Source organism: Lissotriton vulgaris, unplaced genomic scaffold (assembly GCF_964263255.1).
Source record: "Lissotriton vulgaris unplaced genomic scaffold, aLisVul1.2 SCAFFOLD_848, whole genome shotgun sequence".
Lineage (NCBI taxonomy): Eukaryota > Metazoa > Chordata > Amphibia > Caudata > Salamandridae > Lissotriton > Lissotriton vulgaris.
Window position 1 is genome coordinate 58431 of NW_028245995.1, and position 17473 is coordinate 75903.

Genomic DNA, 17473 nt, shown 5'->3' on the forward strand with positions numbered 1-17473 from the left:
AATTCAAATTCAAGTACGTACCCAGTACCAAAACTGTGATAAAGTTGAAATGAAACACAATAAAAATCCTAAACCGACTTAAAATCCTAGAGTGCGTTTAATAAACAAGATGACAGGAAGAATTATACCACTCCAGTAAAGGGAACTGGAGATTTGAATTTTAAAACTTTTAATTTGGAATAGTGCCAATAACACACAGTGCCAATGACAGGCAGGGCTGCGGTAGAAGACGAACTAGGTGGACATTTTACCTTCTGACTGGGAACGGTCGGTCCCAATCCACCACAGGAGTGCATTTCTAAAGCCTTCAGGACCTCAAGGGAAGCACTGAAAGACTCACAGGGTGTTGGACAGAGGCCAACAGTAGAGTCCAGTCCAGGTCCAGTTATCACTAGTGAACTGGGCAGGTGCAGGAAAGGCCTCTTGCAGCTTGTTGTATCCCTGTGGGTTGAACATATGGTCAGCCTTATGACCCTCGCAGTCAAATTCTTTGCTCTGGGTACAAGAGAGAGTGAGACCAGTGCTTTAGCACCCCTCTCAGGCCACAATAGCTGGTCTAGCCCTCTTCAGTTCTTCCCCAGGTCCGGGACTGTTCTGAAGGGAGTTCCTTCCGTTGCCACTTTCATGCTTGGCACTTACTAGTTGGTGGGAATGACACCTGGGCATGACCTAACTGATGGGGTAAATCTCCCAGGGCCACTCTACCCACTTTCAGGATTTTCTAGACGCGAAGCTCTTTGGCCATACGCAACTCATGCTCTGGGGAATGGGCGTGTGTGTGGGGGTAGTGTACTATGGTAATCCTAACGCCCTTTGACATCTAACATTAAAATACTGTTTCAAAAAAACAACCACTGTACTCACAATAAACCCAGAGACAGATGTCTGGTAGGACAAAGCAGGGTTCATCGAGCAGCAGTGGATAGAAAAAAGAATTGTTGTAGCAAACTGTTCTGTGCCTTTCAAGTGTCCCCCAAAGTGTTAGATGTGAAGCCCAGCAGACCGGTCAAGTGGGATTTAACACTCTAACAAGATTTGACATTGTAATGTAAAAGAAAGAGGTGTGATTCTTACGACCTTGCTTTTCTTGCTATCCCTCCCTCTCTGGGGCCTCTTGCTTCCTGTCTCCCCCTCTCAAATGATACCTTACCTTCTTTTTCATTGCCTTCTATATTTTCTGTCTCTTCTGCTTGCTGACTGTCTCTCACATTCTCTTGCTGTCTCTTTCTCTTTGTAGTATTCCTAATCCTGATTGTCTCTCTAACACACCCCATCTCTCCCTAAATCCCTTTTTCATTTCAATCACCACTTTTATGTCTCTTTCCCATCTCATCTGTCCTTATCTTACTCACTCCCTGCCTCCCTTGTGCACCTCTACTGTTCCCTCTCATGATCCCTCTCGATACATCCCTCTCCAGTGCTCTTTCCCTACCTCTCCCTCTCTCACTCCTGTGTGCTTCTCTCTTGTGCTCCAGTGTTCCCCACTTCTTCGCCCCATCCTTTGGAGCACCAATCAGATGACTGGAGAGAGACCCGCCTACTGGGGATGAAACTGTATGAACAGTATATGGAGCTCGGCCCAGGCCGCTTGGTGATGACCATCGCACTCTTGCCGGTCTATACAGCAGTGGGGTGAGTCTGCCTGAGATGCATCGAGGAAAAGGGACTCCCTGCTATACATATCGGTTCCAAGGCAAGGACAATATCACCATTTTGCGTATGTCAATGAGATAGGTTTATTTTATGTCTGGCTGGTGTTGGGACAGAAATCCCTGCTCCCTAATCCTCACCCTTAAATGTGTGTCCTTCCTTTGTTTCTGAGCTGAGGTGACACTTTTGTACTTCCAAATGTGTGTCCTTTCTTTAATTCTGAGCTGAGGTGACACTTTTGTACTCCTGAATGTGTGTCCTTCCTTTGTTTCTGAGCTGAGGTGACACTTTTGTACTCCTGAATGTATGTCCTTCCTTTGTTTCTGAGCTGAGGTGACACTTTTGTACTCCTGAATGTGTGTCCTTCTTTTGTTTCCGAGCTCAGGTGACAGATAACACTTTTGTACTCCTGAATGTGTGTCCTTCCTTTGTTTCTGAGCTGAGGTGACACTTTTGTACTCCTGAATGTGTGTCCTTACTTTGTTTCTGAGCTGAAGTGACACTATTGTACTTCCAAATGTGTGTCCTTTCTTTAATTCTGAGCTGTGGTGACACTTTTGTACTCCTAAATGTGTGTCCTTCCCTTGTTTCTGAGCTCAGGTGACAGATGACACTTTTGTACTCCTGAATGTGTGTCCTTCCTTTGTTTCTGAGCTGAGGTGACACTTTTGTACTCCTGAATGTGTGTCCTTACTTTGTTTCTGAGCTGAGGGGACACTTTTGTACTTCTAAATGTGTGTCCTTCTGTAGAAAAAGGGTAGGGCTGATGACCTTTTTCAGAGTTGCCCGGCGTTAACCGCCTCTATACCACTCTAGTTACCAAACAAAGAGGCAGGCGCTGGAGACTGGAAAGCAGGAAACAGAAGTTTTTATTCCGACGGAGCAGAACACATCAGATCAGACAACAAGGTATCGTCTCGAGGTGCTCTGCCAGCCTCTCTGAGGCCTGGCCTCTTATACCCTGGTTTATGACATGTGAGCATTCTTTATTGCATAAAAACTCTGTGAACTCATAAAAAACATCCCCGTAATCCTCGTGTCAGACCCACCCCCACATGTATCCACAATAGAGGTCCTCACCCTGATGATAATAAGAGGGGGCTATCGCGCAGCTGAGTGTTCTGCCGATTCTTAGGATGTGTGCGCCTGATCGTATCCCAGGGGGGTGGGGAGGCCAGGATCAATAGTGGGCCCTTTGAAGAGGAGCGACTCCATACAATAGGGGCAGTAAACTGTATCTCCCGGCTAGGCGATGGCCTCGGACCTGTGTGGACAATCGGACTCGGGGGAAGGGGTCATCAAAGGAGAGGTATTCATGCCGAGTGGACAATCAAGCGCGGACGGAGAGTTTACCAACAGAGGGGTATTTATGAAAGGAAAGGAGGTGTTGGTCAGGCGCAAGCGTGACTCCCAAGGACAGAGTCATGCAGAAGAAGAAGGTTTATGACCTGCCCATGTGAGGGAGGGGGGGGATAGCCAGGGTGCGCGGAGGATGCTCGCAGGGTCAAGGGAGCACGCTGGCGATCGATCGTGGACAGGGAGACCATGATACCTAAAATGGCTGTCGTGCATGTTGTACGTGGGTGACAAGCTGGCGCAGATGATGTTCAGCTCGCGTACTAAAATTCCACAGTCCTCCCTTTTAACATGTCTCGCCAACTTGTCAGTTCGGATTTATCCCCATAAGGCCACGTATTTCTACTTCATAGAGGGGACTCATGCGCTCATTTCTGAAGTCCAAAGTCTTTGGGCACATACAGTTAGTAGCGAGTGCACACAAGGATGGCAGGCATTGGATACTTAAGCAACACGCACATAGTATCACAATCGGTATCAATAAAAAGGAAAACAACCTCCAACCCCAGTCCTTCAAAGCGCCCCAAAACCAGCTCCCAAGCGACCATCCTTCTTGTTCTTGGTGAACCTCCGAGGAAAGTCTGTGGAGGTGTTCAATGGCTTTGTAGACTGAGGGCGAGTTATCTGGCACATAGGTGCAACAGCTAGATCCGATGATGCGGCATGCTCCTCCTCGATCGGCTAGAACCACATCTAGAACAAGGCGGTTTTGAAGGGCCACAAGGCGGACCGCCTGAAGCTCAGCCGTGTTGTTAGCGAGGATGCCAGCCGTGATGTTGATCGTTGTTTTTACTGCCTGGGTCAGGTGTCGGATAGCGCGACTGTTCACCGTTGGGCCCCACAGAGGAACAAGTCCCTTTGCTGCATCCAGGAACTGTGCTCCAGTGGAGTCGGCTTGTTCAATGTCATTTGCGCGCCTCTGCCGGTGATGGTTAGCAGGGGCTACATATGTGGGAGGGAGAACGAAGGCGATGTAGCAGGTACCCTTCCAACCTTTCGGGAGCCAGGTGTAAGCCTTGGTGCCACAAACAAAGTACATATTCGGAGAAGCAACAAAGGAAGGGGGATCAACTGAGTCCAATGTTCTGGTGATGCAGCAAGAACTGTGACCCACCAGCTGCGTTCCCCGTCCTTCGAGGCACACAAGACCGGTGACATTGATAACGGACAGGGCCACAGTCAGAGTGGCGGCAGTCCGTTTCTGCAGATTAGAGAAGGTGGGTCTAGCTGGATTGTGGAGCACTTGCACTTCAACACGTTCTTTGGCTGGGATGTTCATAAGGAAGGTGGCACCCGAGGGCACAGGACACAGGGGAGCAGAGGTCCTTCCGGTTTTGTTCAGCCAGAACCCATAGTAGAAGTGGGATACTGTTTGACCGGAAGTGGCGTTGTCCTTGTGGCTCTCTTGCATGAGGATCAGCCAGGCGAGGCAGGAGCCGTGAACTGAGAAAGGAGAAGGGATGAAGGGGATGGAGTGTCCAGTGGCATGCGGGAGCAATCCGCAGATCCAGCAGTTCGTGGCATTTGCAGCAAGGTTGTGTTGGTGCAACAGTTGCACGAAGGAATTGTTCCAGAATTCCCTGCCCTGCGCCTTTCTCGGAGCTGAGGCGACAGGGAGATCAGGTGATGCTCTTTCATGGGGGTCGGTTGTACAGTGGGCAGCAATGCCTGATGAGCGGGGGTGCTTTCCTCCAGAATCCAGAAGGAGGTCATGAGGAGGAGGCAGAAGAGGAAGACAATGAAGAGGGCGATTGTCTTTGGTTTGTGCAAATTGTCAGTCTTTGGGTTCCTGTAGTGGGTATTTCCTGTTGCTTCCATCATCTTCTTATCTGGCGCTTCCATCATCTTCTTATCTGGCGCTTCCATCATCTTCAAGGTGCTCGGTAGCGGGCAGAACCACAGACTCTGTTTAGCTTCTCTCCGGGTAACCCTTAGTTGTGTTTAGGTCACCGTTCTGAGATTTAACTTAATCCGTGGCCTGCTTAGCCGAAGCTCCCTCCTTTCGTCGCAGGAAATACCCTTCTCTGGATGGCACAGTGGGATCAGGGAATTTTGCAAGTTCAAGTGCCTCGGTGTCGGGATAACAGTTCAATGCTGGCCGGTCTTTGTTCAGGAGCTCTTCTTGGGTGTTGACGTTTTCTGTCGTGGCCAGGGTCGGGGAGACCTTCCTGCAGTGGTGTGCGTGCAGCCAGTGCCGTTTCCCCTCCACTCGAAGCGCCGTCCGGGTGGTGATCAGTACTTGCCAGGGGCCCGTCCACCGGGGTTCCAGACTCTTGGCCCGTTGAAAGTTCCGGACTAGTACATAGTCCCCCGTTTGGATGTCGTGACCCGGACCCCTGGAAGCATCGGGGATGGCCTGCTGCACCTGTTGATGAATGACAGACAACGTTTTAGTTAACTTGCCCAAATAATCAGACAGTAGGACGTCCGGGACGTCATGAATGGAGGTCGGTTTGGGGGCAGCCCAGAGGTTCATCGGTCGCCCGAATACAACCTCGTAGGGGGTCAAATGGTGTTTGGTGGGAGTGGAGCGCATCGATAGCAATGCCAGTGGGAGGGCATCTGGCCACTTAAGTCCAGTGGTGGCCACTATTTTTGACAGTTTCAGCTTCAATGTGGCATTATGTCGTTCCACCAAACCGGCGGATTGGGGGTGGAAGACTGCATGAAATCTCTGCTTCACCCCCAACCCTTTCAGGATTAGTTGGATGACCTCAGCTATGAAATGGGGGCCATTGTCGCTCCATAAAATTCGACAAAGGCCATAGCGAGGGAAGAACTCTTTCAGTAGTACTTTGGCAGTAGTCATGGCAGTGTTGTCACGGGTTGGATAGGCCTCTACCCATTTGCTGAAGGCACATACAATGACTAGTACATACTTCAAGCCTCGGCATCTCTCTAGCTGGATGTAATCCATCTGGAGGACCTCAAAGGGGTGATCGGGGATCCCAAACCCTCCCCGGGGCACCACAGTTCCTTTCCCGGGGTTGTGTTGCAAACAGATAAGGCACTGCTGGACCAGGCGTTTGGCTGAGTCGGGGATTTTGTCGTTGTACCAGACTTTGGAAATGAGTTCGATCATGGGTGCAGATCCTATGTGTGTGGGGGAATGTGCCATAGTCAGTATCGGGATCAGGTATGAGTCAGGCAGCAGCCATCTGTTTGCATCTTTTGTCCGCCAGCAGCCCTCATCGTCCTTCAAACCCACCCGTGCCCACTCGGTCAGTTCGTGAGGGGTGCTGGCCGACTGGATGTCTCTAATCATTTCCCTAGGGTCAGTCCATTTCTCTGCTTGTGACCTGGTCACATATATGCGTGTCACCGTCTTATTCTCAGCTGTGGTTCGTGCAGTGATGTCGGCCAGTGCGTTCCCTTGTCCGACTAAGTCTGTCACCTTCTTGTGTGCCTGGCATTTGATCACTGCTAATCGTTTGGGGAGGAGAACTGCTTCAATCAAAGCAGAAACCAGATCTCCGTGAAGGATGGGTATGCCGTGGGACGTCAGGAATCCCCTTTCCCTCCACAGGAGCCCAAAATGGTGAACCACCCCGAAGGCATACTGGCTGTCTGTGTATACGTTCGCGGTGGTTCCTGTTGCTATGATGCATGCTCGTGTGAGGGCTATCAGCTCTGCCGCCTGTGCAGATCGTTGTGTGATACAGGCTGTCTCAACTACTGTTCGGGCTGTCGTTACTGCATAAGCAGCTGAAGTGGTGCCATCTGAGAGTTTGATGCATGAGCCGTCTACCCATAGCTCTCCATCAGGGTTTGTAAAAGCAGTGTCTCGGAGGTCAACTCTACTCCTGGTCTGTTCGTCCGTGAGGGTCACACAGTCGTGTATGGGAGGCACGTTGGGGTCATTTTCAGGCAGGGGCAACAGTGTGGCAGGATTCAAAGTCGTGCATCTCTTTAGTGTGATGTGGGGGCAAGTAACGTCAATTCGTACCCTGTCAGTCGTGCGCTAGTCAGGTGTTGAGTCTTGGTTTGGTTCAAAAGGGTGTCGACTGCATGGGGTACTAACACGGTGAGGGAGTTTGAAAGTACGATTCCCTCGCTCTGACGGATAGAGACAGCAGCGGCAGCTACTGCTCGAAGGCAGGCAGGAAAAGCTCTGGCTACAGGGTCAAGAGTGGCAGAGAAGTAGGCACAAGGGCGCTGCTTAGGACCGATAGACTGTGTCAGGACAGACAATGTACACCCCTCCCTTTCGTGGGTGAAGAGGGAAAAGGGCTTGGAGTAATCCGGTGTTCCCAGGACGGGGGCTGAGCAAAGGGCATCCCGTAACTCCTTAAAGGATGCTTGGCACTCAGGGGTCCAAGGAAGCGGGAAGGGGGCATCTTTGGCCAGCAAAGCAAGTAGAGGTTTTACAATGAGGCTGACATTTGGTAACCATTGTCTGCAAAAAGAGGTAAGGCCAACCAAAGAGCGGACTTGCTTTTGTGTTTTTGGGATGGGGGTGTCTAGGATGGTTTGGATTCGATCGGGCGTAAGTTTCCTCCCTTCTTTGGACAGGAGATGGCCTAGGTATGTCACTTGTGGCTGGCAGAACTGTAATTTCTTTTTGGAGACTTTGTGGCCATTTTCTGCGAGAAAGTGTAGGAGTTGGACAGTGGCTGTGATTGCAAGTGGGGTGGTGTCAGCCGCCAAAAGGATATCATCGACATATTGGATCAACACCACTCCATCTGGTAGCTGGACGGCGTCCAGCTGTCTTTTGAGGGCCTGGCTGTAAATGCTGGGACTTTCAGTGTAGCCCTGGGGAGCTCTACAAAATCGGTACGAGCGGGATTTTAGAGTGAAGCCGAAGAGATAACGGCTGTCTGGATGGATGGGGATAGAGAAAAACGCATTTTTGAGATCAATAACAGTGAAGGTGGTGGCAGTGGACGGGATGAGGGTCAGAATGGTGGTGATGTCTGAGACTACGGGGTATTGGGGTACAACCACTTTGTTAATCTCTCGCAGGTCGATGATGAAGCGGTACGCTTTCTCATCTCCCTCGCCTTGCTTAACAATGGGTAGGATAGGGCTGTTGCAGACATTGCTAACCACTTCTTCGACCACTCCTGCATCTACCAGAGACTGAATGATCGCTACCAGTGCCTTCTCGCCCTCGGGCGATATCCGATACTGTGGGAGTTTCGGGAGCATGGCGTCCTGCCTTACAGTTATATGAATGGGGTCAATCATCATTCGTCCCACATCAGAGTCATTTTTGGCCCATAGGTACGGGGGCAGGGCGTCGAGCAAGGACAGATCACAGTCAGTCAGGGAGCACATGTGTCGTGTTGGGCAAGATTTAGGCACGCTCGGGTTGTTGTACAGGATGACTCGGACTCCATCTGGGGAACACCTGATAGTAGCTCGAAAATGTTTCAGCAAATCAATGCCCATAATGGCGTCAGGGGAGTTGGAGGAGAGCAAAAATGTTGTGGCAGTGGTGTTGTTATCTAGATCAAAGGAGATATGTACGGACAGGGGGTTAGTGGAGGGCGTCCCATCGAAACCTATCGATGTAATGTGTGAGCCAGACAAGGGTGCCCTTGGAATCAGTCGTTTCGATAACACACTACGTGTCGCCCCAGTGTCTACCAAAAATGGAGACTCTGTACCCAGGACCTTAGCAGTGACATAAGGACCTTTCTGGTCAACACAGAGCTCGACTGGATCCCTCCCTTGCCCCTGGCAGTCCTATGCAAAATCGGGGGCATTCTCACCATCGGACAGTTGATACTGGTTCTGTCGGGGACGGTCAAATGTGTTCGATCTCCCTGGTCTGTCATTGTTGGTGTCGTTTGTGTACCCTCGTCCTTGTCCCCTATTTCTCGGCCCACCCGCTACGTCCTTGGGGTCCCTATTTCTGTTCATCTCTAATAGAACCGGACACTGGGATTTCCAATGACCAAATCCTTTGCAGAAAGCACACTGGTCCCCGCTAATGTCTCTACGTCCAATGTGGGGTGTCGGGGTGTGGTCTTTGGGAGGTGGATTTCTAGGGGTGGTCGATTGGTAGTTTCCCCCATGGGGTTCCCGTCCGACCGCTATACCTTGTATCTGGGCTATCATCACCCTTTCTTTCAAATCTTTCTTCTTTTTCTCGGATGCCCTATCACTCTCATTCTTCTGGTGCTCGTAATACTGAGCCATCTGAAGGATAGCTGCGGGTTTGGAGGCCCCCCAACTACTCTCACTCGTCTGCAGCTTTTGGGAAACCTCTTGCGATAGACCCTTTACATAATTTTGCACAAACAGGTGTTGTCCGGTAGCGGTGGTCATGTCTTGGCCACTGTAGTCGGAGAACACTGTCTCGAATCGGGAGAAGTATTCTGATACATCTTCCTGGGGTTTCTGACGACAGGCCGTGACTATCGACCAATCTACCTTTTTCTCTGGGATCAGTGTTTTTAACTTCTGAACTAATTTGTCTGGGAGTTCTAATATGTCCTTTACTGGTTTCTTTCCGGGCTCTCGCTGTCTATCTAGCTCACTGAGTTGCTTCCAGGTATGTCCGAACAGATCCGTGTGGTCAGCCTTCCGGATTTGCTTCCACACGTCAGCTGGCAGGCATAACCCGAAAAACAAGTCAATGTCCGCTAAAGTCATTATCGTCGAACCCAAGGCTGTGCCTAATTCGGTATAGAATGCTGTCGGGTTCTTTCTTAAATCGGGCAGAGTTTGTCTAAAGGTTAAGATGTCTTGTCGGTCCCATGGTTGGTAAACCCAATTGTACACAACCCTCCCCTTTTCATCTTCATGGTTAATATCGTCGTTTGTTCCCTGACCACGCGGCGGAACCCAGTAAGGGTCCGCCTCTCTGATGGGCATCATAGAGTTGGCTACTCCTACTGAGGACTCGGTTGTTTCAGGGACTGTAACCTTGACTTCTGGTTTCTGTTCCGTGAGGTGGCAGAAGACCTCAAGCATTTGCATGAAGAGGTCCGTCGCATCACGTTCAGTCCCATCTCCAACATCAATCTTTCTATATAGCGCTGTCAGTTTAGCGGGGCCCTTACTCTGATATCTATCCTCATATGCGTTCAGGGTGTGGTAGCTGAATCGTAGAATGAAATGCCGTCTGTGGCTGTCGGCATGTGAATTATACATGTTCATTGTGTATTCTTCGCTCTCCTTCCGTTCTACTAGTGTCTTTGCTATTTTGTCAATCCCATCCCGCTCATCTTTACTCAACCTATTTGGTCTGGCTGGTGGTTGCTTGCTAGCCTCGGGGTCATCTGGTGGTGTTACTAATGCGGCTGGTGCGGAGGCCGTGAGGGCTGGTGCACTAGCGCTAAGGTCGCTCTCGTTCGCACTCAGGGCTTGCAGGTGTTGTTGGCAGGGGGCATATGGAGGGGGCATGTAGATGATTGGGGGACCTAGCAGTAACTCATCGTTCGCCCGTTGTTTGGAGGGAAATTCAGGGAAGAGCGTAGAAGGGGTCCTAACAGGACATTGACCTGTCAACTCTGATTCTTGTTTTTGTGTAGCTTCCTTTCTTTCTTTTATTTCTTCTTCTAGTTGCTTAGCGGCTAGGTGAGCTGCCTTTCGTAATTCTTTCCCTATTTTTGCTTCCTCTCTTTTTCTTCGTTGTTCCGTTTCTTTGCGCCACATGCCGATACTATCGAGCATAGTGGGTGTAGTCTTATTTTTCTGGAGCGCTATTTCTAATGTTTTTATTTTATGATCATCAAAGGAACCTATCAGTGGCCACTGACTTTCGGGGTTCTTCTTTGTGTATTTATGCCATAACTTGTTATAAGCTATAGCGACTAGTCCATGCTTGGTGAACATGTCCTTATTAGGGGTGCCCTCCAGCGGAGCTGGATGGTTCATCTCTAATAAGCGGTCCGGGCTAAACAGGCTACCAATCAGTGGGGAGAAGATAGGCATGACGGGTTACAACGGGGACAAAGGTCTGCACTACCTATCTTATCACGGCGTGCAAAGACTACACAGAATATTTCTATTCTCCGTTGTTTGCAGGTGGTGAATACCTCAAAAGAACCAATACCGAACACTTAATGTACGGTCAATCAAACAATCAGTGGGGAGAATAAGTGGGTACGACGGGTTAAAAGTTTGCGTTGCCTACTTTTTCTCTACCTGCAAAGAGAGACCTTGTTCTTCCCTGTTTGCAAACAGAGAATCTCCAGACAACAATCCTCGAACAGTAGTTCGGGAAAACAGTGGGGGAGGAAGATAGGCACGACGGATTACAACGGGGACAAAAGTCTGCGTTACCTATCCTTCACTGCTTGCAAAGGGAGAGCCTGTTGTTTCTCTGTTTGCAGACGGTGAATCTCCAGAGGAACCAACAAAAAAGTAATACTAGTATTATCAAAACCAAACAATCATTTCATATTTTTGTCGCATTTACACGACCTTACCCGGACCGCATGGACAGTTTCCTGTCTTCCGAATCCAGCGCCTGATCGTCCTCTATTCTTCGTCTGTTCGCGGCAATCCTGATGGTTCCCAGTCAGGACCGTAGATCACTCGAGAGAGGTCTGTTCAGAACTAGTGAAGTTCGGATGATCGGCTGTCAGACGAGGGTCTATCGGACAGGAGCTCTCCCGATCGTTGCAGTCGTTCACTCTGTCGTCGGGACCTCTCCCACTGGATCCACGTGTCGCTGATGGGCCCCACGCTTTGGGACGCCAATTGTAGAAAAAGGGTAGGGCTGATGACCTTTTTCAGAGTTGCCCGGCGTTAACCGCCTCTATACCACTCTAGTTTCCAAACAAAGAGGCAGGCGCTGGAGACTGGAAAGCAGGAAACAGAAGTTTTTATTCCGACGGAGCAGAACACATCAGATCAGACAACAAGGTATCGTCTCGAGGTGCTCTGCCAGCCTCTCTGAGGCCTGGCCTCTTATACCCTGGTTTATGACATGTGAGCATTCTTTATTGCATAAAAACTCTGTGAACTCATAAAAAACATCCCCGTAATCCTCGTGTCAGACCCACCCCCACATGTATCCACAATAGAGGTCCTCACCCTGATGATAATAAGAGGGGGCTATCGCGCAGCTGAGTGTTCCGCCGATTCTTAGAATGTGTGCGCCTGATCGTATCCCAGGGGGGTGGGGAGGCCAGGATCAATAGTGGGCCCTTTGAAGAGGAGCGACTCCATACAATAGGGGCAGTAAACTGTATCTCCCGGCTAGGCGATGGCCTCGGACCTGTGTGGACAATCGGACTCGGGGGAAGGGGTCATCAAAGGAGAGGTATTCATGCCGCGTGGACAATCAAGCGCGGACGGAGAGTTTACCAACAGAGGGGTATTCATGAAAGGAAAGGAGGTGTTGGTCAGGCGCGAGCGTGACTCCCAAGGACAGAGTCATGCAGAAGAAGAAGGTTTATGACCTGCCCATGTGAGGGGGGGGGGGGGATAGCCAGGGTGCGCGGAGGATGCTCGCAGGGTCAAGGGAGCACGCTGGCGATCGATCGTGGACAGGGAGACCATGATACCTAAAATGGCTGTCGTGCATGTTGTACGTGGGTGACAAGCTGGCGCAGATGATGTTCAGCTCGCGTACTAAAATTCCACACTTCCTTTGCTTTTGAGCTGAGATGACACCTATGTACTCCTAAATGTGTGTCCTTCCTGTGTTTCTGAGCTAAGGTGACACTTTTGTACCCCTAAATGTGTGGCCTTCCTTTGTTTCTGAGCTAAGGTGACAGATGGCACTTTTGTACTCCTGAGTGTGTGTCCTTCCTTTGTTTCTGAGCTAAGGTGACACTTTTGTACTCCTAAATGTGTGTCCTTCCTGTGTTTCTGAGCTGAGGTGACACTTTTGTACTCCTAAATGTGTGTCCTTCCTTTGTTTCCAAGCTCAGGTGACAGATGGCACTTTTGTACTCCTGAGTGTGTGTCCTTCCTTTGTTTCTGAGCTGAGGTGACACTTTTGTACTCCTGAATGTGTGTCCTTCCTTTGTTTCTGAGCTGAGGTGACACTTTGTACTCCTAAATGCGTGTCCTTCCTTTGTTTCTGAGCTGAGGTGACACTTTTGTACTCCTGAATGTGTGTCCTTCCCTTGTTTCTGAGCTCAGGTGACATATGACACTTTTGTACTCCTGAATGTGTGTCCTTCCTTTGTTTCTGAGCTGAGGTGACACTTTTGTACTCCTGAATGTGTGTCCTTACTATGTTTCTGAGCTGAGGGGACACTTTTGTACTCCTGAATGTGTGTCCTTCCTTTGTTTCCGAGCTCAGGTGACAAACTTTTTTACTCCTAAATGAGGTGACACTTTTGTACTCCTAAATGTTTGTCCTTCCTTTGTTTCCGAGCTCAGGTGACAGATGACACTTTTATATTCCTGAATGCGTGTCCTTCCTTTGTTTCTGAGCTGAGGTGACACTTTTGTACTCCTAAATGTGTGTCCTTCCTTTGTTTCCGAGCTCAGGTGACAGATAACACTTTTATATTCCTGAATGTGTGCCCTTCCTTTGTTTCTGAGCTGAGGTGACACGTGTGTACTTCTAAATGTGTGTCCTTCCTTTGTTTCTGAGCTGAGGTGACATTTTTGTACTTCTAAATGTGTGTCCTTCCTTTGTTTCTGAGCTGAGGTGACACTTTTGTTTCTGAGCTGAGGTGACACTTTTGTACCTCTAAATGTGTGTCCTTCCTTTGTTTCTGAGCTGAGGTGACACTTTTGTACTTCTAAATGTGTGTCCTTCCTTTGTTTCTGAGCTGAGGTGACACTTTTGTACTTCTAAATGTGTGTCCTTGCTTTTTTTCCGAGCTCAGGGTAGACCTTTGTACTTTTGCCTCACATTGAGCGGTTAGTTTCTGATGACCTAACCTTGAGGTCTCTTTGCATTGGATATATGTCTATTGACAGTGTAATAATTGCTCGGGCTCCAGAGCCTTCTGCAGGCCCCCTGCAGTGCGAGGGAAGCCTCTGCACACTCTTTGTCATGATCTTTGGAGACGCAGGTCCCCGATGGGTCTCACCTGGGCCCTGGTTCCAGTCCACAGACTGTCCGGACTTTAGGTGCCGGGGATGCCCCATTTAGTTCATTTAGACCTCAGTTAAGCCATTGACCCAAGGACAGTGGTCGCCAGAGGTGAGACACATCATTCGGGCTCTCAAGGGGTGTCATGATCATGGTAGACACGTAGGGTCAGATTTGCAAGCCCCTTGCAGCACTTTTGCGTCATTTTTCCCATGTTAAAAACAATGGAAAAGTGGCGCAAGGGGCTTGTAAATCTGCCCTGTATTCTTTAGGGCATGCGCATGTGTCAGGGGTCGCAGCGGTCTAGGGCGCGCTTGTCACAGTTATGGTTAATAACAACTTTCTATTTCTTCCATCGCAGGATAGCCTTGAATGGTGTCCAGGGGTTTGTAAAGAATGTCAGGAGTGTTTCTTGGAATTTGTACGAAGCCGACCTCAGAGCCCCAGTCGAAGAAATCAAGGCATGGATTGAAGCAAAAGACAGCACGGGTCGCGTCAAGGACTTCTTCAAGAAATTTGATTTCTAGAGAAGAAAAGCCTGCAGTTGAAGTGGCATCTATGAGAAGAGAACTTGAAGGTCCACTCCACGACTCATTTCAGCTTCACCAGATCCTTTCCCGGCTCCATCCTTGAATCTCAGCCAGATGATGGACTGCCCCGATCTCCCTCCCCACGCAAATATAATGACCTTTTGGTAACACGTCTGTGTCTTGCTATGGTCATTTATGCAAATATTGTGTGTTGGAGGGTGAATGGGTGGTCGATTGACCAGATCGTATGATTGTGCGCTCTACAAATACGCTTAACATAACAGAGGTGTACAGGGCCTTGCGCGTCTAGCCACACATGGCCAAGGGTACGGATCATAACTGGACAATGCCTGAAGGTTACAGACCACAGGTGGTCCGTAACTCAAGAATCGACACGAGACCATCGGTGCTGTGAAACCGTTATTACCACAAGGTAGTTGCCAGAACCCCTTTCACCGGTCACCGGGGCCAGGTTGGAGCTACTGGGCCCAGCACTGAGGGCCCGATTCACAGAACTAACTTAAGACAAAATCCTAAACTTACTACCATTTTGGTATTCACAGAAGGCACTTACACATTTCGGTATTCACAGAACTTAGGACTCCTAACTTTAGGACTCCTAAATGCCTTCTGTGAATAGCGAAAGTTAGGATGTTTCACAGTTTAGGAGTAGTAAAGTTAGGACTCCTAACTTTACTACTCCTAACCTGAGAAAAATCCTAACTTTAGGACTTTCGGTATTCACAGAAGGCATTTAGGAGTCCTAACTTTTGTGAATACCGGAATGAGTAAGTGCCTTCTGTGAATACCAAAATGGTAGTAAGTTTAGGATTTTGTCTTAAGTTAGTTCTGTGAATCAGGCCCTAACACTTTAAAAACATGACACAAGCAAGAACATCACTGGATGATACACAATTTCCATCACTGAGTAATACCTTGTAGTGTCAGAGCTTAGGTGAAAATACCTGCAGAGTCCAGAGTACGGCAGATCACGAGTGGCAACACTTATAGATTCTAGAGGAAAACAGATCACAAATTATAATGGTTTCAGATTCTAGTGCACAGTACAGCCCAAGTGAACAGCACCTGTAGACTCTAGAGCACAACAGTTAACAAGAGAGTAACATCTGCTGATTCTAGAGGGACCGTGACAGATCACAAGTGAGCAACTCCTGAAGATTCTAGACACAATAGATCACAAATGAGTAACACCTTCAGGGCCTAAAAATGCAACTGGTAGTGTCTTTGCTAGGGCACCATATTCTCTCCAGTTGTGTGCAGTGACATGTTGTGGTTCTGAGGTCCTCAGTGTACCAGCCGTCCTGCTTGGTGGTCCTCTCGTGTTTTTTGTTGCTGACGGGAGCGATGCTGTCCGTGTGGTTCATGAGCCAGGTGTTCAAACTCCTAACGTTCTGGTCCAGGTTGGTGGAGGAGTCGGGGTGGATGATGTTGATGGCTTCGATCCATTGAGTCTCAGAGACTTTCCCCAGCTGCAGTGGGGGTGCGGGGCAGCATGGGTGGGTTCATGGGCTGTGCTTTGAAGTGGACGATGGAGGGATCGGTCCATTTGAGTTCTCTATTTGACACAGTCGTTGGAGGTGAAGATGAGGTCCAATGTCTGTCTGGTGAAGTGCATGAGGTCATGGATGGGTTGGGTGAGACCGATGTTGTCCCTGATGTTGAGGAGGTTGGAGGTGTTGGTGTCATTGAGGTTGTCACGATGAAAGTTGAGATCTCTGAGAAATATGTAGTCATTGGAGTCTATAGAGAGAGAGACGATGAAATCAGCGATTATGTTGCAGAAGCTGGGGCAAGGTCCCGGGAGGCGGTAGGAAAAGGTAGTCCTGATGGTCGAGTTGCCGGTTATTTGGAGTCTGAAGTTAAGCTGTTCCCTGGACGGGGTGGAGGTGTCCATTGTGGTGGTCCACTTGATGGTCTCCTTGTCATGACAGCGATTCCTTCTCCGCACTTGTTATTGCGATGCCGGTGGATGACCTTGTATCCTTCGGTTGCATCTGTGCAGCTATGGTGCTGTCAAGGCAGACGCAGGGTTGAGCAGGTCCCGTGAGAAAGACAACATTGGGTTCGAGGATGACACAAAAGATCAAGACATAACAAATCAAGAGCACCACAGATCACAGATGAGCAATACCTGCAGATTCTAGAAAGCAACAGACCACAAGTGAGCAATATCTGTACATTCAAGGGCACAACAGATCACACGTGAGCAATACGCACAGATTATATACCACAACAGATCACAAGTGAGCAATACAAGCAGATTCTATACCACAACAGATCACAAGTAAGCAATGCATGCAGATTCTATACCACAACAGATCACAAGTGAGCAATACAAGCAGATTCTAGACCACAACAGATCACAAGTGAGCATTACCGGCAGATTCTATACCACAACAGATCACAAGTGAGCAATACAAGCAGATTCTATACCACAACAGATCACAAGTGAGCAATACAAGCAGATTCTATACCACAACAGATCACAAGAGAGCAGTACATGCAGATTCTATACCACAACAGATCACAAGAGAGCAGTACAAGCAGATTCTATACCACAACAGATCACAAGAAAGCAGTACATGCAGATTGTATACCACAACAGATCACAAGAGAGCAGTACATGCAGATTCTAGACCACAACAGATCACAAGTGAGCAATGCATGCAGATTCTAAAGCACAACAGATCACACTTGAGCAATACCTGCAGATTCTATACCACAACAGATCACAAGGGCGCAGTGTCTGCAGATTCTGTGCCACAACCAATCACAAGTGAGCAATACAAGCAGATTCTGTACCACAACAGATCACATGTGAGCAACACAAGTAGATTCTATACCACAACAGATCACAAGAGAGCAATACAAGCAGATTCTATACCACAACAGATCACAAGAGAGCAATACCCGCAGATTCTATACCACAACAGATCACAAGTGAGCAATACCCGCAGAT

The 17473-nt window shown here is 48.9% G+C and overlaps 1 protein-coding gene across 2 annotated transcripts in view; it reads left to right on the forward strand.

Moving 5' to 3' along the window:
* LOC147666173 (uncharacterized) overlaps positions 1 to 14663 on the forward strand; it is a 70474-nt gene extending 55811 nt beyond the window's left edge. For both annotated transcript variants that reach the window (XM_086949236.1, XM_086949237.1), the window contains exons 3-4: positions 1476 to 1632; positions 14325 to 14663. In XM_086949236.1, the coding sequence (XP_086805362.1) occupies positions 1476 to 1632; positions 14325 to 14490 (323 nt within the window). In that variant the 3' untranslated portion in view covers positions 14491 to 14663. The remainder of the gene's footprint in view (positions 1 to 1475; positions 1633 to 14324) is intronic.
* Positions 14664 to 17473: the final 2810 nt, after the last annotated feature.